Raw genomic sequence first — 24,884 nt, 5'->3', positions numbered from 1 at the left:
GCTTTCTCAAAAGGAAATCAAATCCCATGTGGTGCCTAATTTGAACATACCCAATATATATATATATATATATATATATATATATATATATATATATATATATATATATATATATATATATATATAGAATTTTTTTTTTAAATAATGTAGTTTATGAAAGTATTATCAAAAATAGGGCCGATCGAAAAGAAATGTCAAAAATAGGGTAGTGAAGTCGTGTACCGGGTACACGACTTCACCAAAATCGTGGGACACCTACACGATTTGAGTCGGCATCGTGAACGGCGGCCACGACAAATGACTGGAGTCGTGTACGTGGTACACGACTTCTGACTGGCGTCGTGTACCACGTACACGTTTTCCTGAGACGTGGCAGTCAACAGTCAGGTTGACTGCCAGTTTGTCGGGTAGCGAGGAAATCGTGTACGACGTACACGATTTCCGTACTGACAGATGGCAGTCAACAGTAACGTTGACTGCCAATTTGTCTGTTAGCGCGGAAGTCGTGTACACCGTACACGACTTCAATCACGTGAACTTCCACGTGTCGGGCATGCAGGAAGTCGTGTCCCATTTACACGACTTCCCTGCCTATAAAACCCCCCCACCCGATTTCATTTATGCATCCTTCAATCCATTTCCTCTCTCAACAAATTTCCCTTTCCTCTCTTCCTTCATCTCAACAAATTTCCCTTTCCTCTCTTCCTTTTCTTCACTATCTTCCCAAACTTCCTCTTCTCCTTTACTCCTCAACTATTTTCTCTACATTTCTTCTCCATCCAACTCCATTGAGGTAAGTTTTATTATGTTGTATATATTTATTTATTAGTTGTATATTATTTTTTGATATTTATATATTTGTATTTATTAGTTATATATTGATTTTAGGTTGTTGTATATTTTTAGAATATTATTGGAATAATTATTATTAATTATGTATTGTTATTAGGTTGTTAGATATATATTTTTCTTTATTAGTTGTATATTAGTTTTAGGTTGTTATATATTTTAGGAATATTATTGAAATAGTTATGTATTGTTTTTAGTTTGTTATATATTATTGAAATATAATAATAATAATAATAATAATAATAATAATAATAATAATAATAATAATAATGATATTAATAATAATAATAATGTATAATAATAAATAATAATATTATTATTATTGAAATATTATAATAATAATAATAATAATAATAATAATAATAATAATAATAATAATGATATTATTATTATTGAAATATAATAATAATAATAATAATAATAATAATAATAATAATAATAATAATAATAATAATAATAATAATAATAATAATAATAATAATGTATAATAATAATAATAATAATATATAATTATAATAATAATAATTATTATTATTACGGTAATAATAATAATCATCATCATAATAATAATAATAATAATAATAATAATAATAATAATAATAATAATAATAATAATAATAATAATAATAATAATAATAACAGTATGGTTACTGTGTCTGTGCTCATGGAAATGATAAAACAACAGTATGGTTACACGGTTAAATACAGACGGGTGTGGCAAGCGAAGAGGAAAGCTTTGGTTGCTGTTTTTGGTGATTGGGACAAATCGTACAATGAGCTTGATCTCCGACAGGCATAGGTGCATTTGCTTGATCTCCGACAGGCATAGGGGCATTCTTTCTGCCATTAATAATGAGGAGATAGGTTGGAGTGAACCACGAGCATTCCATCGATATTGTCTTCGTCATGTTGCTAGCAACTTCAATAATAAATACAAATCGAAGCAACTAAAAGATTTGGTGTTTAGGGCAGGTAATCAACACCAAAGGCGCAAATTTATAAGAAACATGAAAGAAATAAAACAACTGAACCCAGAGTGTCTTGAATTCTTTGAAGATATTGATTTACAAAAATGGACACAGTCTCACGATAATGGGTATCGATATGGGTGGATGACAAGCAACGCAGCTGAATGTATGAATGGGGTATTTAAAGGAGCTCGTATGTTACCCATGACATCTTTGGTTAGATTAACATTTTATCGCACAATTCTGTATTTTGAACGCCGAAGAGCTGAGATAAGTGAAGCAGTTGACCGTGGCGAAGTTTATACAGAATATGCGATGAAAAAGCTAAAAAAATGGGAAACACGGGCTTCTGCACATTCAGTGACATCCATATCTGGATTCAATTGAAATTTATAACATATCGTTTACACCGAAATTATATTAAAATCTTCATAAAGGAAACTAACACAAGTATTTGCTAAACATAATTTGAGTTGTCATCCAATAATAATTCTAATAATAATAATAATAATAATAATATTGATAAAAATAATAATAACATAATAATACTAATAATAATAATAACAATAATAATAATTACAATAATAATAATAATATATACTAATAATGATAATAATAATAATAATAATAACAACACTAAACATAATAGTAGTAATAATAATAATAATAATAAAAATTAAATAACAACATACTATTAAAGCACAGAAGTCGTGTACCGGGTACACGACTTCTTGCCACGTTGGACGGCACTTGGACGGTCAACAAGTCCAAGCTGATGTGGAAGTCGTGTACCCCGTACACGACTTCCATGGAAATCGTGTATGAGGTACACGATTTCATGGTAAATCGTGTACCTCATACACGATTTCCTTCCAAAAATTCCAGATTCACTCTATTTTTGACAATAGTTTGCCCCATCACCCTATTTTTGCAATTTCTTTTCACCTCACCCTATTTTTGTCAATAATTTCAAAAAATACCATATTTCTACAAAATACCCATATATATATATATAATTATATTATATTATATTTTGCATGAATATATTCCTTTGAATTATTGGGGTCAAACTGGTAGAATAAAAGAAATATATACTTAGACCAAGAGATCAATGTTTGAATTCTCATTTCACATATACACCAAGAAATTAAGTATTTGAAATCTCATTTCACATGTTGAACACAAGGGCAAAATATATATAGTTGGAATCAATTTTCAATTTCATCCCTATGCAAATTTTAATGTTCAAAATGAAAAAATGTTATGATATTGTTAACATTTTAAGTAACTTTGACCCAAATAAAATTATTGTGTCAAATGATGTTTTACTTCAGGTTGAATTTTTATTACCTTTTTATTTGAGTACTGAAAAAATAAATATAGTAAAACTCTGTGTACCAATTTTTATACCTTTTCATACCAGAAATAATATATTTATGGCTCCGTGACAAAATGAAGCCTATGAAGTTGGCTATCTTTTTAAATATTTCAGGTTTGTCCTTCCTTTTATCGTCTTCTTCTCCTCTTTCTATGTGATTTTTTTTTCCTTTCCATTGTCTTTTTTTTTTTTCAAACTGTTATTTGGTTGTTCAAAATCGTGTACTAAATATAAATGATCTCGAAAAAAATGTCGTTTAGATTTTGGTAGCTACCAAATCTAAATGATCGAGTAACACGCGTATTGTTGACGGTGTGGTCAATGAGACATTTTTTGTATTTTTATTATAGGCTCGTGGGCTTTTTCCGTTTTCAAAATTATTCTATAGAGTATAAATATTTTATCGTTATATTTTTTAAAATACCCCTTTTTATACATCAATTGGTTTTTCTGTAATAAAAATAGTAAAAGTTTATTTATTTATTATTATTATTTTTTTTTTTTTTGTTGTTTATTAGGTTTGTGTAGAAGAAGAGAGAGTATAGACTTAAATGCAATCATTTACGTAAGTATTACTCTGAAAATAAAATAGAAACATCTACAAAAATATGGAGTTAAATCGAAAAAAGACATTAGGATATTAAGGTAAATATCTATAAATCTTTATCTTTAAAGTGAAATGGTATTTAAGAAAATATAGAATGAAGAATCACAATTGGAAAGTGATATTACACAATATCAAATTTGATTAGTTATATTATATCCATTTAGATGCTGACTTTGATGTGTTTAAAATTGGAAAGTGATATTACACAATATTAGGTTTTTCTTTTTGTTTCTATCTTTGCTTTGCTTCTTCTGCAAATTAGGGCACAATAAACGTGATATCCTTAGATGATATTTCTATGTTATTTTATAATTTAACGTAGAAAATTTCTATGGTTTATCCTAACAAAATTTCAAAACAAATTCTTTATGGATCCCTTTAAACAAAAACTATAATTTGTTGCCGTAAATATTATTTAAAAATATTTCAATTAACTATAGTAAATGTTATTATTTACTATAGTATTTATTATTTGCTACCACTTTTATTATTTTACATTTGTTATATTTTTTATTGTCTCACTTATAGTGTTTACTGTTTATTTATCAAACTAAAATAGTTTGCATACCAAACACATGTTTTTATAATCCAAACTAAAATAACTTACACTCGATTATAGTCCAATCCAGAATTATAATAACTCATTCCTTCCAAAACGTTTCCTTCGGTTCTTATGAAATGCAAAGAATTTTTTTTTTTTTCTTCATAATTTCTTTTAAGATAAGACAGGTATCTGCCATCTTCTAGATAAACTTAAAAGAAGTATTTATATTTACCCATAAGCTATTTAGATAGGTTAAGGAGATTTTAAAATAATGAGTGTTATTCTCTACTTTTAACATACATCTCACAAACCCCATTCTCTCTCTTGGATTGTGTAACTAATTGGATAACTAAAGTATAAATGAATCTTTGACTAATAACTATCTGAAGACATTCATATTCTTATGGAACATTAGAACAACATAAAAACATTCTTTCTTATTTCCCTATCACAAGGTTATAATTTTTTTTATCACAATTTCTAATGCCATCTAAGGAAAAAATGTTGAGAAAAGAGAAGAAAAGTCATTAGTGTAATGGAATGGCAAAGCCATCAAAATTCAAAAGTTCATAACTCTGTTCTTTTGCGAAACCGAGTCGCATCGCATCCTTCCCATTTGAAGACTTGAAGAAAAGTAAACGCAATTTGGAAATTTTTAAAAAGACAATGGCCATCAACATTCTTGGTCATCGCCGCCCGTCTGCTTGCTTAACCGGTCATCCAACTTGACAACTATATAAACCCATTCCCACTCCCCATTTCTTATTCATTCCAACTCTCAACTCTCAACAATCACAAAACACAGCCATGGCCATTGGAACTTTGGAGGTCAAATTGGCAAACGCCAAAGGACTTCGAGGCACAGATTTTCTGGGTATTGCTTTTTCTTCATTCTCATACCCTCTTCTTTCCACAAATTGTACCTACTCGTTCTTTTGATACCTGGGGCTTCTTCGCATTTTTTCTATTTTCCCAGTTTTTAATGACTATGCTGTTCTTTCTTGTTGAAAACAAATGATTTTCTTCTCAAATGGCAGGTAGAATTGACCCTTATGTTTTGATTCAGTATAAAGGCCAAGAACACAAGAGCAGTGTTGCCAGAAGTTAGTTTTCCCTCTTTTATGTTTCCAATCTCATAAATGATAAACTATTATATTTATGGTGTTTCTTTTTTAGAATCTCTCTTACGTATTCATTAACATTTGTACCTTAATCAAGATTCTTAGATAGAATTCTATCTACTATATTGGTATATAATATGTTATTATTACATTTTTTTTCCTCTCGAATACTTTATATATGATCTAATAAAGGCTCTTCGAGGGGTATTTTCCTGGGAATTGGAGTTGAATACACAAATTTTCAGTTTGGTTTGTGAATTAAAGGGATCAATTTGTCATTCTGGATTTGGAATTTTAGTCATAAGATTGAATTTGATTTTGGGAAAGTGAGTGTGCACTAGAGGTTGTCATTAGTGATTGAGAAACAAAGGATAAACATTTTCAAAGCAAAGTTGCATTCTTATTTGTGTCATTTCTAACGGTGCAGATGAAGGAGGAAGTCCAGTGTGGAATGAGAAATTTATATTCAAAGCCGAGTACCCCGGAACCGGCGACAACTTCAAGATCATCCTCAAGATCATGGACCATGACACCTTCTCTGCTGATGATTTCATTGGCCAAGCCTCGTAAGACCCTTGATCTTCCTTTACAAATTGTAAGGTCATGAAAAAGATTGGAAGTTAAATGCATGGGTAAATCTTGTAAAATGAGCTTAGTTCAAGACATAACCTTCTTCCCTAGAGGTTGGAGGTTCAGTCCCACTCCATTGAATATGAAGTATAACGAGAAGTAATCACAATATAACCCTACCACAACCACTTTCAAATAGACTGATCTGGTTTACTAAAATTGGGTGTATAGTTATAGATTGAAACACAATGACATAGAAAGTAAGAATGTTTCTTCATTTATTGCTTATTGAAACAAAATCCCAAATGACTATTACAGGATATATGTCAAAGATTTATTAGCTCTTGGAGTTGAGAATGGTGTGTCGGAGTTAGGGCCTCAAAAGTATCGTGTTGTGGGAGACAATCTTAACTACAATGGAGAAATTCAAGTAGGAGTGACGTTCACTCAAAAGGTAATTGAGCATCTTTTAGTCACTGTTAAAGGGATGAAAATGAGATGAAAATTAGTCTATAAAGTTGCTTATTTGGTTTGATGAAATGAAATAGGTAACAGAATACGACGGAGAAGAAGTGGGAGGATGGAAGCAAAGTGGATACTAAGGTGGCTGCTTCTTTAGATTCAATGATGAATGTCCCCATTTGTAGCATGTTATTCTTTATCATTCATATTACTATTGTACAATTCTGCTTCACAATTTAATGTTCTTTTGTGGAGCTGTTTTTCTTAGGAAAGGCTGTGGTTAATTTGTTGGGTATTTAATGGTGTGTTAATAATTACTTCATCCTATATAGACTCCGTGGTAAAAGCACATTTGGATGTGCTAAATAAGCATAACTAAAATAACATAGAAATTATACTTATCAACTTCCAAGTCATAAATTTGATTCACTCGCTCTATACATCAATAGAAAAATAAAATGTATCTATTTTGTATAATAACATAATTCTTCTTCTTCTTTTTTTCTTTTAATAAAATTGATACTTTAATTCGACGTTTGAAGAATTAAAAAACTCCTAAAATGAAAAATATGAACAAAGGAATCTATTCATAATATGGGAAAATAAGGAAGCAATGGCAAGAAAAGTAAAATCCCCTCAAAATCATTGCCTTTGAGATTCACTGAAATAAATGTGTTTTGAATAAACTTAAAAAAAAATGTTAGATTTTTCATAAATGTAATAAAATACAAAAAATATTTTAAAACTCGTCTGACAAAAAGCAAAACTCCATGAAACTTATTATAATATTTTCATTTTTTTATATTTGTTCTTGAATATTACGTGATTTATTTATTTTCTCTTCTAAATTTTTTAATTTCTTCTTCCAAATTTTCTTTCTTCTATTTTTAGTCGATTCATTCTTCTATTTAAACCTCTTGTTTCATTTTCATTGTTTTCGGCCAGATTCTTGAAGTTATTTCATTTTCCTCATATTCAAGAATATCAAGATTGTCTAAATATTATTTTGACATGATTTAAATAATCATTTACCATTGTCAACATAATCGTTTAAATTTGAAATATTTTTTCCATCGTTTAAAATGATCCAAACGATCATGTTAACATGATTTGACGATCGCTTACCATAGTTAACACAATTATTTAGCATGGTCAACACGATCATTAGATTTGAAGTTTTTAATGGACTACACGATCAAATTTGAAACATTTTTTCAATTGTTAAAAAATAATTACACGATCGTGTATGATGACGTAAACAACAATAGATCATTTGTTTAGATTGTAGTACCGATCGTTTAGAAGAAAATTACTTGTACGAGCATATGATTGATTTAATCGCATGTTAACTTGGGCATTTTTTGTATTTTCTATTGAGGGCCTATGACTTTTTTCTGTTTTTAGAATTATTTTATACAGTATAAATATTTTAATAGTTTGTTATATTTAAAAAAATAAAACACCCTTTTAGAAAATCTTTTTTTAAGCACAATTGTTTTAATGAGAAATATTTCAAAAATATTAAACTCAATATTAAGTAACCTTTTGAATCATCATTGAGGAAGAGGACAAATATATGTTAAACAAAACGGAAGTAAATACCAAACTTCTAAAAAACTTAAAAGGAAGAAAAAGATGTTGAGAAGGATATCAAGAGGGACACAAGAAGAGCTCTTGTTGTTTTAATTTCTCTTTTCTCCTTTGGGTATGTGGCTGTGCACAACATGGACAATGCACCCAAATATTTTAAATACCTCTTATGTTTAGACTTATATTACATGTGAAGCTAATTAAAAAAAAATATTCAACATTAGTTAGCCTTATCCTTTACTTTTAATATCTTCCTAACAACACCATTATTACTTTCTAATACTCTAATTAAAGAGATAATTAAAAATTCTTTAGTTTTTTACTAATAGCCTCTCATTTTGAAGTTAGCATGTTATGATTTCATTTTGTTGTTAAAGTGATAAAAATCAGTTAGGGTATAGATTATTTTAGTTTGAGAAGGAAATAATAAACACAACAAAAAAAAATAGAAAAATGATGAATGTGAAATAGTAAAAATTGTAGAAAGTAATAAATATTGTAAGAAATATGAAGTTTTTAAATATTGTTTATCGGATGATTTTTAAATAGTAGTATTAGGAAGGGTCTAGTCTTATATAATTATTCCAAAACCCTGCCTTTGGTTCCCAACATGTTCCATGTTATAATTCTCTAATCACACTTCTAGTGCCATATGGGTAGAAAATAATGTTTCGGAAAAAATAAAAAGGGAATGGCAAAGCCATCAAAATCCAAAAGTTCAAAACTTTGTGCTTTTCCCAAACCGAGTCACATCCTTCCCCACTTGAAGAATGAAGTAAAGAAAAAGATATTTGGGAACTTTTCAAAAGACATGGCTATCAAGATTCTTGGTCGCGGGCCCCGTCTGCTTGCTTGGTTGGTCATCGATCTTGACAATTATATAAACCCCTTGCCACTCCCCATTTCTTATTCCTTCAACATCTCAACAATCACAACACACAGCCATGGCGATTGGAACTTTGGAGGTCAAATTGGTAAACGCCAAAGGACTTGGAGGCACAGATTTTCTGGGTATTGCTTTTTCTTCATTTTCATACCCTCTTCTTTGCACAAATTGTACCTACCCTTTCTTTTGGTACCTGGGTCTTCTTCAGATTATTTCTATTTCCCCATTTTTTGGGGTTTTTTATCACTAATTTACATCTAAAAAGAAGAATTCAATTTTTCTTCTTGTAGACTGTTGTTAGATTACAATACAATCTCTGGTTTCTTTATATTGTTGAATCAAGCTGTTTGATCTGGATAAATTAGTATGAATTAAGTTTCTTTATATTGTTGAATCAAGCTGTTTGATCTGGATAAATTAGTATGAATTAAGTTTCTTTATATTGTTGAATCAAGCTGTTTGATCTGGATAAACTAGTATGAATTAAGTTTGTGATTAAGCTAATTTAATGTGGATAATGACAATGCTGTTAGCTTTCTCGTTCAGCAATTGATGTTCTTTTCATATGGCAGGTGGAATTGACCCTTATGTTCTGATTCAATATAAAGGCCAAGAACGCAAGAGCAGTGTCGCCAGAAGTGAGTATTTCCCTGTTTTTTGTTTCCAATCCTCATAAATGATGAACTATTATATATGAGGTGATCAATTTTTAATAGTTTCTTTTTAAGAATCTCTCTTATGTATTTATCGACTCTCTTTGATAGACTTCTTGGGGAGACTTATCCTTAATTCTTAGCCAAAACATCTACTGGATTGGTATATATTATGGTATTAGTTCATTTGTTTCTCTTAAATACTTTATGTATGATCTACTAAAGCTCCTCATGGAGTATTTTCCTGGGAACTGGAGTTGAATACACAAATTTTCAGTTATGGGGTTCGGTTTGTTGAATTAAATGGGTCAGTTTTTCATTCTGGGTTTGAACTTTAGTCATAAGATTGAATTTGGATTTGGGAAAGTGAGATGTGCACTAGAGGTTATTAGTGATTGTGAAACAAAGGGTAATCAAATTCAAAGCGAAGTGGCCTTCTTATTTGTATTACTTTAATGATACAGATGAAGGAGGAAGTCCAGTATGGAATGAGAAATTTACATTCAGAGCTGAGTACCCCGGAAGCGGTGACGACTTCAAGATCATCCTCAAGATCATGGACCATGACACCTTTTCTGCTGATGACTTTTTAGGCCAAACCACGTAAGACCCTTGATCTTCTTTTACGAAATTGTAAGCTCATGAAAAAGATGGGAAGTTAAATGCATTGATGAATCTGTTAGAGTAATCTAAGCTCAACGGTAATGGGCAAGATCTGTCCTCCACCTTGTAATTGTTGAACTGATCTGTCCTCCACCTTGTAATTGTTGAACTAAAAAAATGCATCGATGGATCTAGAGTATAATAATTAATAAGAATGTTAGATTACTTTACCACCACCACTTTCAAATAGATTGATCTGGTTTACCAAAGTTCTATATGATAGAAAGTTCTGTATCTTCATTTGTTGCTTATTGGAAAGAAGTGTCAAACGACTATTACAGGATATATGTGAAAGACTTATTAGCTCTTGGAGCTGAGAATGGCACGTCCGAGTTACGGCCTCAAAAATATAGCATCGTGGGAGACAATCTTAACTACACTGGAGAAATTCTAGTTGGAGTGACCTTCACGCAGAAGGTAATTGAACATCTTTAGTCCTTGAATGTGAACTGTTAAAGGGATGAAAATGAGGTGAACATTTGTTTATAAAGTTGCTTGTTTGGTTTGATGAAATGAAATAGGAAACAGAATATGACAGAGAAGAAGTGGGAGGATGGAAGCAAAGTGAATACTAAGGTGGCGTCTTTAGCCTCAAAGATGAATGTATGGAAAGTTTTTCTCTGTAGCATGTTATTCTGTTATCTTCATTTATCTATTGTATAATTTTGCGTATAGAAAAGATTGAACCTACACAACGAATGTTCTTTTATAAAGCTGATTTTCTTGGGAAGGATGTTTATTTATTTATTTATTTTTTTCTCTCTTTTTGATTCTATGTTAAATAATCTAACATTGACTTGTTCCGGTTGAAGAATTGTTGAGTATTTTAGTTGTGTGATAATTGGTTCGTCCAATGAATGATATTTTGGGTAAGTGGGAAAAGCCCATCTGCATGCACCAAAACAAGCATACAGCGTTGGGTTCACCCACTCCCAAATATTGTTATAAAAGAAAAAGAAAGAGAAGATTGTCCGCCTACTATTTCATAATTTCAAGTTTTGATTTTAAATTCAGATCAAATAAAATCGTAATTTAGAAGCAACGTGTTTTGCTAACAATTCTTTCTGAACTTCCAAAATGGATTCTGTGAGCTTGGACTTGTTTGGCTTATGAATCAAGTCTCTCATGACTTAATCATATGAATTTAGGCTTTATATTTAACATATAAGCCAAATTAAGCCTATTTTATTATCTATATAAAATATGAGGAATAAAATAAGGTATATAATGAAACAATAGACAAAATATATATTACGTGAAGGGTTCTATTGATTGAATATAATAGAGTAACATATATACTTATATTTTGTAATATGACGAATACAACATAGTATATCTTGAAAGAGTCAAAATCAAGTAAAATAGATATCCTAAATATAGGAAACATACATTTATTTATTAACTACACAAAAGAACAAAACACGGCATCCAAAATGTATAAAGAGAAACAATGAAAACATCAATTAATTAGCCTCCAAAATGTGTAAAGAAAAACAATGAAAACATCAATTATAGCCAAATCCATTAGGAAATTAAATTGTCAAATCTACAAAATTGGAAGAATGTAATTTTTAAAAAAAAAAAAAAAAAAACTTTTGAAGAAGAAATGTCAAATAAAATATGTAAAATTTGAATATAGAAGACATGCGAACTTCCAATTAATCTCAAATTTAATTATTTAGAAGTTTGTGATTAAGTAATAAGTTTTTCTTTGGCTTAGTAAGATAGACACCATTTGAATGTTTGGTGAATAAAGAAGCTTCTGGAATGGAAAAAATGAAAAAGTAAATGTGTTATTATTATTATTATTACTGCAAAACAAGAAAGGAAGGCCGATGTGTTAAATGTATTTTGAAGAGCTGTATTTTAGTAATTATTATTATATGGAACGTAATGCATTCAATCCCCAAAGCCGTCTTAGCTCAGTGGTAGAGCGCGTGGCTTTTAACCACGTGGTCGTGGGTTCGATCCCCACAGACGGCGCTACCAACTTCACTTTGGTTATTAATGAATATATATATATTTGTTTTTCATTACATTGCATACTCCCTTTCGTTCTTTTTTTTTATTTGGTAGATTTTTGGAAGAAGAAATTAAAAATCAAAAATGTTTGAATATGATGTTTTGTTTGCAAATTTGTTATACATTAAATGCTAAAATGTATTTCTTTTTTCAAATTATTTTTCTTTCAATGAACTCCCCGTTGGCTACAAATCAAATCTCATCGAAGTATTATTCATATACTTTGGAATTAATCCAATTTTGAGATTTGTGAAATATTTTGGTTTACCTAATTAGTTTTTGAATACACAAGTATTTTCAATCTTTTCTTAATTAGCATTTTTTTTTTATATACATAAAATATGTATCACTACACTTTCTCAAACTAAACATTAGGTTACATTAATTTAGGATTTTACATTTCATTCTTGTTAATTGTTTGATCTCTTTGTCTATCTCATTACAGGAAATTACACATTTAGGTTTAGGTATATATATATTATGACCAAAAGAAATTAAAGACAATAATGAAAGCGTCGAGGATTTTAGAATTTATATATTTCAACATAGTTGTATGCTTTTTTTTTTCTTTTTTTTTCAAATTAACCAAGAGGATTTGTTAGTGCTAATCATCCACTTTTTTTTTTTTTTTTTGTATTTGGATATTTATGGTAAGTTCTAAATGGCGATTTTCATTCTAATTTTTGTGGAATTTTATGCTTTATTTTAAAATTTTGGTTTATATTCAACTATTAATAAATTGATATAAGAATTAGACAAATAAGAGAAAGTTGAGACTATATATGATTTTTAAAAAATTTTAAGCCCAGTGGTATTGTTGCAATTTTTTAAACTTCAATGATATTTTTAAACTAGTATTAACCGTTTGTGTTCGTATACTAACAATAAGAGTAATTTCTTTTTTCGAGGATTTTTTCAAAGATATAACAAATGGTAAAATATTTATACTATCTAAAACAATTTTAAAAATGAAAAAAACTCATAGACCCACAATATAAAATACTAAGATTACCTTAGTCAACATGCGTTCACACACGTGCGATACACGATTTTCACGATTGTGTAGATTTTGATACACGATTTGGAACATACCATGCCTCGAGATGCAAGTATTATTCTTCTTTTCGTTATTGAATCTCGAGTCTTTGTGACATTGAGATAGCTCAGGATGAAAGAATTTTGTCTTTATTTTAATCAATCTCGAGTATACATTGTTCCGAGATGTCTCAGAATGAAAGATTTATACCTTTAGTTATTTGATTTTGGGCAATTAATTGAGATGATCCAAGATTAATAAATTGCAAAAGAAATATAAATCGAAGGAAATATATAAAATTTATGAAAAATGATTGTGTGTCACGAGCTTTTCTTATTTTGTTACATGAAACATATAAATTTTCTAGTTTTATGTATGTTATTCTATTTAGTATAAACATATTGTTTAAAATTTTAAAAAGTTAGAATAGCATTTTTAAAACAAAACATTAATAGTAAAAGTAGTATTTTAAAAAGTTGAATAGCATTTTTCTTTAAGTTGAGAAATATTTTTCACCCAAAAGAATAGAATGTATGTTTACAATCGTTACTATCTGAAAGAGAAAAAAGAAATACAAAACAAAAAGATTAATTGTTACCTTAAAACTTGAAAATATTTGTTCAATTCTGACATAAAAAGCATTTATCTCTGGATCATCCTCAAATTCAGTTCCCTCTCTCTCTTTGTCTCAATCAATTTATCTTCAACATATAATTTCTCTGTTATGTGTTTTGTATTCATGTACTTCACGTTCCTCACCGCCCACCTCTCATATTTATGAATTCAACATTCTTATTTCTCACCCAAAAACTAAAATAAATCATCAACTTCCCAATCTCTATACATTTAATACCAACGTAACCCTTCATTTCCATTCAAATTTTCTTACTTTTAATAAATCTTAAATGAATATCTAAAAATGATATTAAAAAATGAAAAAGAAATAAAACATATTCTTCCACCGCAGCAGACCCATCTCTAATCAAATCCTAATATACATCTTCTCACTTTCCTTTTCACAAACTTGCCTTCTAGACCTCAAATCTTTTTGGTCAACTCTTTACCAATTTTCATTTTTTGACCTTCCCATGTCATCTTTAATGGCACCCCACCACTTTCCTTCTCTCTCTCTCTCTCTCTCTCTCTTCTCGTTCATTTTAAATAAAAACCCTTTTTAGGATTTTCTTCAGTTTTCACTTTATATGGTTCTATATGTTTTTGTCAACCCCCAAAAATAATGAAATTTGAAGACTTTCTAATGGAGCCAACACCAGATGAGCATCAGCAGCATAAACTTGATCTTGAGAGTCAAGTCAGAGATCATTTTCTTTTTCTTTTTTCTTTTAAGTATTTTGAAAGAGAAACACATAAACTAATGCTGTAATTAATAATCTATCCTTTTCTCTTTAGGTTATGAAGTTGCAAGCAGAATTGCATGGTGAACAGGCCCTCAACAAAGCTCTTCATTGGGCTCTTCATGGTCCTCTCTTGTCTCATCCTCATGTTGCTTCTACTTTACCCCCTCAGGTAAGCCTAGTCTTTTCTGCATTGGTATCTTTTTGTATGGATGGCTTCTTTTCAAGGATTCAAATGAATTTCACCATTCGAGCTATGGTTTTCTCCTTTTTTTTTTTTCTTTTGGCCTTTTGTTAGTGAAATTACCAAAGTAACTAAAATACATGTGTGATGGGCTAGCTCCTTAATTCTCCATCTCGCTTCTGTATCTGGCTCCTCAATACACGTTGCTCTCCTTCTTTCTCTGTTTTTTCCTTCGGTTCTCGCTCTTTTTGATCAAATTCCAATTCATGCTTGCTCTCCATCTTTCCATCGAGAAAGAGGAAAGAAAAGAGAAAGAAGATGGTACAACGAGAAGCGAGAATCGGGAGGAGAAGCAAGGTCCATCATGCTTGCATTTTTTTTCATGTTGATAATTTCATATCCACGTATGTTTTCAGAAGTTTGGTGAGATCTCATTTTAGTCTCCAGGGAAATAGGCAATTCGTGCCAATTTCCCAAGCAAAAGCAACAGGACATGTATGATTCCTTGTTATCTGCAGGTGCAGTTAGTTATGGAAGAATTGGGAGCAGTGGAAAGAGAGATTGATAGATTAGAAAAAAAGGTTGAAGAGTTGAAATTCAACTTATACAAAGAGAAAGAACAGAATAAGGAATGGGAAATTCAGCAGCGCCTCAGAAGTCTTTGCCAACAGAACTTGCTCTTAAATGGGCCTGAAATTAATAGCAACTCACTGATTAATGGCCAAAGATCAAGATCTCAGCATTATGATGAACTTAGAAAAGATATAATGCTTAGTGAAAGGAGATTCTCTTCAAGTGCTGCTTCTGATATCCAAATTACCATGTCTTCTACTGGTAATCCATCTTCCCATTTTGCTGCATTTGCTTCTTCTTGTTTTCAATTTTCAATGTTTAAGACTATGCAAATTGCAACGCAGGTGCTAGGAAGAACATGACGAGAAGTCGAAACCAAAGTCAATTCGAGAAAGGGACTTGTATTGAAACACCAAATGAGATTTCAGAACAGTTAATCAAGTGTCTCATAAGCATTTATCTGGATCTTAATCAACCATCAAACAACAGCCAAACTTCACCAAATATACCAAAACATGGCCTTTCATGTATCAACTCAAAGCGCTGCATTGCAAAGACAAGCTTTAGTTGCAAAGCGCCTCAACTCACCTTGTCTTTTGATTATAGCTCATCCAATCCCAATCCTTATAGCATATTGCTCGACTCAGAAGGAACTGTCAAGGATATTGGCCCTTACAAGAATTTCATTCATATAACACGAACATCTTTCGACATCCGTCGATTGCCCGAGTGCTCGGCGTCAATCAGAAAATTAAGGTAACTAGAAGTCTGTTTAACCTGATGATTGCCTCAAGTTAAGCTGAAAAGGTGAAAATGTTGTGTTTCCGTTCGCTGCAGGGTTTTGATTCATAAGCTGAGGAGTGTGGACTTGACCTTTTTGACATACAAACAGAAGTTAGCATTTTGGATAAACATATATAACTCCTCTATAATGCATGTACTGTAAGACATGTAAGACACTGATGAATAATAGACATGCTCCTATTCCAATATACTGACTTTAATCACAAAAATTTCAGGCATTTCTCGAACATGGGCAGCCATCGACAATAGAAAAACTCGGGGCTTTGATGAATAAGGTATATGCCAATCTCCTAACCTGTAATACCATTATCATCGAGCTTCTCTGAGGCATATGCGATTCCAATGGCCTGCAGGCTGCTCTCAATGTTGGTGGAATAGTTCTCAATGCTCTGGCTATTGAACATTTCATTCTTCGTCATCCAAGCGAAGCGGAAACGAAATATGTAAGTGATTATCTTGTATAGTAAACTGTATACTTCAAAACAAGTACCATCACTTTCATTACACAAGGAGATAATTAATCGAACAAGTTCTCTTTAAAGCCTTTGGATGAGAAAGAAATGCTGCTTCGACATGCTTACGGCTTAGGATATCCAGAACCAAATGTGACATTTGCATTGTGTCGAGGCAGTTGGTCATCTCCTGCAGTAAGTGTCTTTCTTCTGCTACATATATTATGAGACCGGATGAATCTTGAAAGAAAATTGACAGAAACGAATTGTTGAAACTTTGTGAAGTTAAGGGTGTACACTGCAGAGGAAGTGGTGAATGAGTTGGGGTTGGCAAAAGTGGAGTATTTGGAAGCATCGGTAGGGATGACAAGCAAGAAGAAGATAATGGTGCCCAAGCTTCTTCAATGGCACATGAAAGACTTCGCAGACGATATGGAATCACTGTTGGAATGGATTTATAGCCAACTTCCTCGTTCTGCAACCTTGAAGAGGTCTATAATGGAGTGTTTGAATGGTGAAACTAAATCTTCTGTTCATAAAATGGTGGAAATCCAACCTTATGATTCCGAGTTTCGATACTTACTGCCCATGTAGCCTAAATTTGTATGCAAATGCAATTTTTCTCTTTATTCAACCTGTCTGGTTAGGAAAGTCTTAGCCATGTAATTTTCATTTGTATTATGCCAAATAAATGGTCATCTCTTCCTCAGAAATTCAAGAAGATATCTTGTTATATAAATGAAAGATGTTAGAATGCACCAAAGAAATCATTCTGTGTTTTGTTTCTAGATGCAAGAGATGCGATGATACAGACAACAGTTACCATTTCCTTTCATATACAAACAAACAGGCTGATACAACTTCCATCATCAGAGAGACAAACATTTAGAAGTTGATGATGATGATAATTTTTAATCAATTGAGTGATCAGAGTCATCAGAATCGCTCCTTTCAGGCTCACCAACATTTGTTTCAGTTTCCATTACATCAGGCTTGGGTGCAGGTGCGGAAGCAGGCTTTGCATTTGTATGATGAGGATTCTCATCTCTATCATCCTGTTGCTCAGCCACTCCAACATGTGAGAATGCTCAGTCAAGGAACTTCTAATGTTAAGTTGCAGCATAAAAACATACAACTTACGTCAGAACATGACAAGCAAAAAGGCCTTTTGTGTTAGAAAACAATCGCCCTCAACAAAATAATTGTCATTTCCTGTTCCCCGTACGTTTCTTGAATTTTTCAATCAAAGAATTTCATGCGAGGGCCAATTAAAATAATTCTCAATCCATTATATTTATTAGGCTTTAAACAATCTTAACGATGCGGCTTGAGGTGGAGATGGACACGTTTGTTTCATCAACTAATATGCTAATGAGTTTAAAACACAAATGAAACTGAAAAGCATAACCATAACGTATGAAGGATATCTGCATTTTCAGTAGTTCCTCCTGCCATGATATTTAATAAATCTTTCTCCACACGTCGTACAAGCTCAGGCTGCCAAAAAAGAAAGAAAACAGAATCTTTAGGGCCTGTTTAGTAATCCATTTGTTTTCTGACTTTTGTTTTTCAAATTAATTTTTAAAAAACAAGTGTGTTTGGTAACTAATTCTCTTTTTGGCTTTTTTACACAAGAAACTTGTTTTTATAATTACGAAGGAAAATTAAAAATGAAAAAAAAAAGCTTTCAAAATGAAACATTTTGTTTTTCAAAAACAGAACACAAATTCAATTACTAAACACATGGTTTTTGTTTTTATTAAACAAAGATTTTAAAACAAAAAATTGAAATGGTTACTCAATGAGGCCTTAGGCTTTGTAATTTATATTTATATTTCAATACACAATAAACTCCATTTTGATGCATATTCCATTTCACGATTTAACAACCTTGAGAATCAGTATGCTAGAATCAAATGACACCCTTCTAGATGCAACAAAGTTTGATATGAAGAACAAATGCAAATATAGACCGACTATGATTGAAAAGATGGGGAAAAGAAAAGGGAGCTTAACATGTCACTATTGACCCAAAAAGTTAAAAGATCAATGTTGATCAAATGTTTATATATGAGACAAACATGTAAAGCACAAACTATGTAACTACATTGTACTTGCATCATTCAATAATTTATCCCGGACTACCTGCTCACTATATTAGTAGAAATCTCAATTTATTATGATGCGATACAGCAATTTACTTACTCATAAGAAAATTCTACGTGAAACTAATAGTAAGAGGAAATAGAACACCATACATTTAAATCTGGCTCTCTTCGAAACCTACGCTTTCGAGCATCCCTCATAGGAGGGGTCAGACCATGCCTATACTCAGTAGAATCTGGAGCAGGATCACCCGGTTCTCTAACCATAATCATCTATTGAAAAAACGTCAACTCATAAAACGTAAGAAATGGAGTGGTCGTGTTTTTTGAAATCCATGTGCGAATGATTCTAATATCATTTTACCTGACCAATGTCTGCAGCTTTGATTAGCACAGTATCATCGTATGTTTTGTAGGATTCCACTACACAAGGGAGATCCAGAAGAGATGCTGGAAAATGATCATCACCAATGGCAAAAGTTCCACTTCTCCCGTCCTCTGGATGCAATGTAAGAGGCCATATTATAGGCAATTAAACCAAGCCTCAAATTATAACAAAACCATACTGCACAATTAGATCTATTTCCAAGTCTCTCTCTATCTCCTGATATTACTGCCAAATTACTTTTCCATTAATTACAATAGCAAACAAATATTTGGCCAATTTAAGTTTGGGATAGAAATCCGTACACAATAACTAAACTTAGCCAGACAAGCACATGGCAAAAGTGAGATCAACTACGTGCAAAACTTGGCCTAAGAAGCACACGTTGGCAATCATCGATAAAAGGAAACATTCAAGGTAAAAAAGAACAGAGAGAAAAAGCTTTGTATCAGAAGTTACTTTTTCTTTTTAAGAGGCTACAAAGCTAATCTATCCGGAAAATCTATCCGTTCATCGCAAATGTGACGGAAACAACACGGAAGGTACAGAATGAATCAAAAGATGACTGTATAAGTTCTACTACCAGAGAAAGACAAATCCAATGAAGCATCTTCAGATGAAGAAGCATTTTCATTTAGTAGACGTTCAATTCGTTCAGCAACAGACGGTGGAACCCTCAATACAAACTGCTCCTCCATAACTTCAGAGTCTAAATGAACAAAACTGCAGCACAGAAAAGATCGACCATCATAAATGGAACCAGGCTCGCAAATATTAAAAGCATTTTCATTCTTTTCAAGATTGATAAACAAAATTATCATTTGACAAAGAAAGAAAACATTGCTGTCCTTTAAAAGACTTCTTTAGGGAACAAATTTCGTTAACTATAAGGTCCCTAAAATTTCAACACGTAAACTTAACAAGAGGGGAACAAACACAAATAATCCAGTATCACTCCCAAGGGAAAATAACAGGTTAAACGGTCCAACCGATAAACATCCAATCAGCAAAAGCCCACATTCAAAAAATTTTCCTTTTTTTGTATGGATGACCCTTTCACCGGCCACATTAGGATTGATGGCCATCGCATATGAAATCTAACCTAATGCTTACCCCAGGACACACTAATGTATTATTTTGTGTTAGGGATGATCATGTAGCCCTAAAATGGTCATCATGTTCGCGTTACAACTACGATAAATATGACCATACTTAACGCAATGAGTACGGAAATAGTGCATGGTTTGGTAACATAAGTAGAACATTAGATTTCATAAAGGCCGGTATCAATCATGTACAAAAATCTTCCACAATCAAAAAGTTGAACAAGAAGAGGATAATGAAAGAAAATCTGGCCCTAACCAAACTCTACGGGAAGAAACATTATCCAACGAACAATTACTTGGATTTAACAAAATCAATTATCTATTATCTAGCAAAATAACTCCATACACAATGCAATGAGAAGAAGAATACCTCTATCCCTCGAGCTACGCTTCTTTCTGGTCTCATAAAAAGCCTACACCTTGGATTCAGGGATTGAATTTTCGGATATAGAGTTCAAAAAGCTGAAAACGTAGAAATGGGGTTCTAAAAATAGTGTCTTTTGGATGATCAAATCTGCACACAAATGGGTCTAAACAAAAATTGGTTCATTTCATTCAATTTGAAAACATAATCTTGGGTTGCCAATTACCTTGAAAGCTCGAAAGTTATTGTGTGAAGTTTTCTATACTTTGGATCGAGCTTGAAACAGCCCTCGTACAAGAGAGAGTAAAACTGTTTCCTTCTTTTGATGATTGACGCCGGCTAGAGACAAGCAAGAGCAAGAGATGGAAGGATATGGATACCGATGGCGCGGGGTAGCCGGGTAGGGAGTCGAGACTCGAGAGACGAAGAAAATCCAGAAAATTCCATCTTATTTTAAACCAATTTTTAAAATTAATTGAAAATCAATTTCTAATTTTTCTAATAATAATAAAAAAAAAAAAAAGAACAATATTGATTTTTTAACTAAAATCTTAAAAACTTCCATCTTCAATAAATTTCACACATATTAAACCTATTCATAAATTCACGTAGTATTAAAAAAAAAAAGTGTTGAATCATTTTTTTACGAAGTACATAATAAATTCTTTTTTGGTCATTTTGTTAGCAATTTGAAAGAATAATAATTTTGTTAGATGGTTTTATATGAAATCAAGTAAAAAGAACCACACATAGTAAGTTTAAATTGATCTGTTTTTCTTTATAACGAGGGTAAATTTTGATTTTTTTTTCCCCAAAACTTTTCATTTTAATTAGTTCATTCACAACATTCTTTTATTACATATTATCGGACAATTAAAAAGTCAAATTAAGGGAAAACTTCTCTAGTAATCGGACATCTACATTATTTAACTAATTATATTCATTTTATCTTTTAATAATCCATTTCAACCTTACAATTTAGTTTAATTTAATTTAAACATCGACTTCTTTAAAAAAAAAAAAAAATACATATTAAGGTATGTTTGCAGTGGAGTTTTATGAGGAAAAGGTTTAGAAAATTGGGTCAAACCGTGTTTGGCCTAAGAATTATAATAAATGGGGTCAGGGTTATCCTAATGCCAAAAAAAAACCCTATCTTCTCTTTTTTTTTTTTTTTTCCTTTCTTACAATCATATGTTACCCTGCCCAAATAACTCAATCCAAATTTTATTATTGTTTTTTAAATTAGTTCAATCATAACTCTTCTCCTAAACACATATTATTATAACACTACTATCATAATTTTTCTTCCAAACACATACTATCATAACACTACCTTTTATATTTCTTCCCCCAAACACGTATTACTATAACACTACAAAATAATAACATTTCTCTCAAACACATCACAACATTAGGATTATTATAATCATTTTCCTCCATGATCCTTTCCCTTTCTCCAAACGCACCATAAATTTTCACAAGTGTTGTAGTTACCAAAAATAAAATAAGAATTTGTGGTTAGTTAGCATACATGGAGAAGTTGGAAGTGATTCATTTTACTAGTTTTGAAAGTTAGGTTGTGATGTATAAAGTAGTAATAAAGCTCAATTTGTGTTTGTTATGTTATCTTTCTCATCTACCTTAATAATTTGTTTGACATTATGAAATTTTAAAATAATTTGTTTGACATTCTGAAATTTCAAAAATATATTTAAGACTTCTAAAACTTTTTTAAAATACTAAGAATTAATTGTACACATAACTTGTAATTTTTTAAGTCTTTTTAACAATGCTTCAAATAATGCACAGTTATAATGGCACATTGATGTTGAAAATAGTTATCCATAAACAACTTCTACATGATCCAACATTGATAAAAACAAGTTTTGTCTTAATCTACAAAATATTATATCAAAGTTAGGTTAATAACATATGTAACGTATTTTGATTAGTTAAAATATTATAAACTAGACTATTTTTTTTTTTTTTTTTTTGGAAGTTGATCATGTATTACTATGGATGTCAAATTGATATCAATGATGAAGTAGATATTTTAAATCTTAAAAGCAATGGATAATATTAGGAATTGGTTTATATAATTGAAAAGGATGTAATGAATTTACAAGCATATTATGATGTGATAGCAGATATACTATATCATCATTATATCACTAACTTAAAAGATTAAAATTTTCCACTGCATAGAAGAAAAAAAAGAAAAAGAAAAAGAAAAAAAGAGGATTCATTGCAACACCAAATCTAATATTAGAAGTTTTTGCCGGTGAAAGTTTGACCAAACTGCCAATGAGAAGGAACAATATTGGAAGAAGTTGAAATCCGACCATCGCTGCTCTTAACCCTAAACGAAAGTGTCTGACCCACCAAAACGGTGTTTGACTGCCAGTTTTGACCCCAATTACGTGTCATACTCATCCACCCTGTCTTCGACCCTTTGATACTCACACTCGCAATATCCCCTGCCCCTGCCACGTTGGTTATCAATACCAAATTGAAATATTTGAATCCGTTGATCGTAAACCTCATTCCTCCCTCCCTCCGGCATGCCACTCTGATCAAATCAATAAACCAAAAAACATCACCCATAGTGTTACACTTAAACATACGAAACTAAGTTTAAGAATCATGTTTTCGTTGTTTACCTGCGAAAGGAGACAGGAACGATACCGGCACGATATTGGGCAATCTTAAGAAACATGGGCATGGAGAGGTCGAAGTGAGGGCGAGGAGGGTTGCACCATCCACCATTGTCATTAGGCAGAGCATAATTGGGAGGACAAAAATTGGTGGCCGTCACAAAAATAGAAGGGTTACCGGCGTGGCACCATTGCGGGTCATTAACACACTTGATCTCGAAACAAGCTCCGCAGCTGTATCCATCGTTGAACAGGGCTGTGCTGAGCGCCGCTGTGTTCACGCCATACCCTTGGCTGTACAAGTTGCCGTAGCCACACGCACCACCTGCAGAGCAAAAACAGAGCACCAAAATGTAGGTAATGTTCTGAAGTGATGGTAATGAAATTGTAGTGCTTTTTTTTTTTTTTTCTGGAAAGAGATTGGAATTTTGTGAATACCCATTGTGCCGGCAGCGTCATTTCCGCCGTAGAAAGTAGCATGGGCATTCTGCCATGGTCCGGCGCCGTAAAGACCTCCGATGAGTGCTCTGTTTTCGATTGGTAATGACATTGTTAGCAAGAAATTAGAGAATAATATGAGAAAGATTGTGGAAATAGTCGGTGCCATTGTAGAGGGAGAAAGGAGGGAGCGGAAAGTTTTAGTTAGAAGTAGAAAGTTGTGGGATTGAGGAAGACGAAGAAGGGGAAGGGGTATTTATATGGTGGGAAAGTGGGAGAGGAAAAAGAAATGATGGGTTTCTTTAAAAATAATAACTTTTTAACTTCATGGGGAAGCATTTTTTTTTTCCAACTAAAGCAATATTGCGATTAATTATCATTGTTGTGGAATTTACAAATTTACTACAACTTTTTATTTTTTGAATTTTTCTTCAAAAAAAATAAAACCAATTTTCTATAATTCTCGCAATTAATTTAAAAATAACCAACTTATTTACAAATATAACAAAAAATTTAGCTAGTGGAATGACATAAATTTATGGTTTTTTAAAATATATTTGGATACATTTTTAATTTGTCATTTAGAACGATTTCTATTATAAAAGTTACACAAGCCAACCTCACACTTTTTAAAAGTAAAATCAAAACTAATTAGGGATCATTTTCATGGTATAGATATTCAATTTGTATATAAAACTAAAACTAAATAATTATTTATCGAAAGGGAAGAGAACAAATAATATAACCATAAATTAGATGAATATTATGAATTAAATAATTATATTTAATAATAGAAAATAATTAAGTAAATATAGTTTAATTAAAATATAAACAAATTTATAATAAATAGTTTTATATAGCGAAGATAACATAAAATATAAAATATTAGTGAGATATGTATTAGTTAAAAATTTATTAAGTATAAATGATATATTTATATTCAATAATTAATTAAAATGAACAATAATGATGAATTGATATTAAGTTATTAATTAATTGAGCTTTATTCATTTTTCTAAGTATAAAAGTTCCATCAATTTGGAGGTTGTTAAAAAATTATGTTAGTAGATTTTAACGTTTCGTGGATAATAATATCCTGAATTTTAGAATAT

At 31.3% G+C, this 24,884-nt stretch overlaps 5 protein-coding genes and 1 non-coding gene across 7 annotated transcripts; 4 read left to right on the top strand and 2 right to left on the bottom strand.

Moving 5' to 3' along the window:
* Window positions 1-5,063: 5,063 nt before the first annotated feature.
* On the top strand, window positions 5,064-6,904 carry LOC103498143 (16 kDa phloem protein 1-like). The gene is made up of 5 exons (XM_008460645.3): window positions 5,064-5,220; window positions 5,384-5,449; window positions 5,895-6,033; window positions 6,356-6,491; window positions 6,586-6,904. The coding sequence occupies exons 1-5, from the start codon at window positions 5,154-5,156 to the stop codon at window positions 6,637-6,639; spliced, it is 462 nt and encodes a 153-aa protein (XP_008458867.1). The 5' UTR covers window positions 5,064-5,153; the 3' UTR covers window positions 6,640-6,904.
* Window positions 6,905-8,810: 1,906 nt separating this feature from the next.
* On the top strand, window positions 8,811-11,021 carry LOC103498144 (16 kDa phloem protein 1-like). Its single transcript, XM_008460647.3, has 5 exons — window positions 8,811-9,100; window positions 9,548-9,613; window positions 10,093-10,231; window positions 10,573-10,708; window positions 10,813-11,021. The coding sequence occupies exons 1-5, from the start codon at window positions 9,034-9,036 to the stop codon at window positions 10,864-10,866; spliced, it is 462 nt and encodes a 153-aa protein (XP_008458869.1). The 5' UTR covers window positions 8,811-9,033; the 3' UTR covers window positions 10,867-11,021.
* A 1,181-nt stretch (window positions 11,022-12,202) lies between these two features.
* Window positions 12,203-12,274, top strand: TRNAK-UUU (transfer RNA lysine (anticodon UUU)). The gene has a single exon. It is a non-coding gene; the product is annotated as a tRNA-Lys (tRNA).
* A 1,758-nt stretch (window positions 12,275-14,032) lies between these two features.
* Window positions 14,033-17,374, top strand: LOC103498145 (uncharacterized). Its single transcript, XM_008460648.3, has 9 exons — window positions 14,033-14,661; window positions 14,760-14,876; window positions 15,407-15,722; window positions 15,806-16,217; window positions 16,299-16,398; window positions 16,481-16,540; window positions 16,619-16,708; window positions 16,808-16,912; window positions 17,003-17,374. The coding sequence occupies exons 1-9, from the start codon at window positions 14,587-14,589 to the stop codon at window positions 17,309-17,311; spliced, it is 1,584 nt and encodes a 527-aa protein (XP_008458870.1). The 5' UTR covers window positions 14,033-14,586; the 3' UTR covers window positions 17,312-17,374.
* Window positions 17,375-17,430: 56 nt separating this feature from the next.
* On the bottom strand, window positions 17,431-21,115 carry LOC103498146 (transcription initiation factor TFIID subunit 7). 2 transcript variants are annotated; one of them, XM_008460649.3, is made up of 7 exons: window positions 20,904-21,115; window positions 20,684-20,775; window positions 19,791-19,930; window positions 19,187-19,320; window positions 18,976-19,095; window positions 18,145-18,214; window positions 17,431-17,795 (listed from the first exon to the last, which is right to left on the bottom strand). In XM_008460649.3, the coding sequence occupies exons 3-7, from the start codon at window positions 19,903-19,905 to the stop codon at window positions 17,629-17,631; spliced, it is 606 nt and encodes a 201-aa protein (XP_008458871.1). In that variant the 5' UTR covers window positions 19,906-19,930; window positions 20,684-20,775; window positions 20,904-21,115; the 3' UTR covers window positions 17,431-17,628. The 2 variants fall into 2 exon arrangements, with proteins under 2 accessions (XP_008458871.1, XP_008458872.1); XM_008460650.3 differs by having other exon boundaries at window positions 20,684-20,827; window positions 20,904-21,113.
* A 1,637-nt stretch (window positions 21,116-22,752) lies between these two features.
* On the bottom strand, window positions 22,753-24,002 carry LOC103498141 (expansin-A4). Its single transcript, XM_008460643.3, has 3 exons — window positions 23,773-24,002; window positions 23,341-23,659; window positions 22,753-23,249 (listed from the first exon to the last, which is right to left on the bottom strand). The coding sequence occupies exons 1-3, from the start codon at window positions 23,939-23,941 to the stop codon at window positions 22,946-22,948; spliced, it is 792 nt and encodes a 263-aa protein (XP_008458865.1). The 5' UTR covers window positions 23,942-24,002; the 3' UTR covers window positions 22,753-22,945.
* Window positions 24,003-24,884: the final 882 nt, after the last annotated feature.

Source organism: Cucumis melo, chromosome 9 (assembly GCF_025177605.1).
Source record: "Cucumis melo cultivar AY chromosome 9, USDA_Cmelo_AY_1.0, whole genome shotgun sequence".
Taxonomy (NCBI): Eukaryota; Viridiplantae; Streptophyta; class Magnoliopsida; order Cucurbitales; family Cucurbitaceae; genus Cucumis; species Cucumis melo.
Note: the sequence above shows the minus strand (reverse complement) of the source record. Positions and strands in the feature narration are given on the sequence as shown.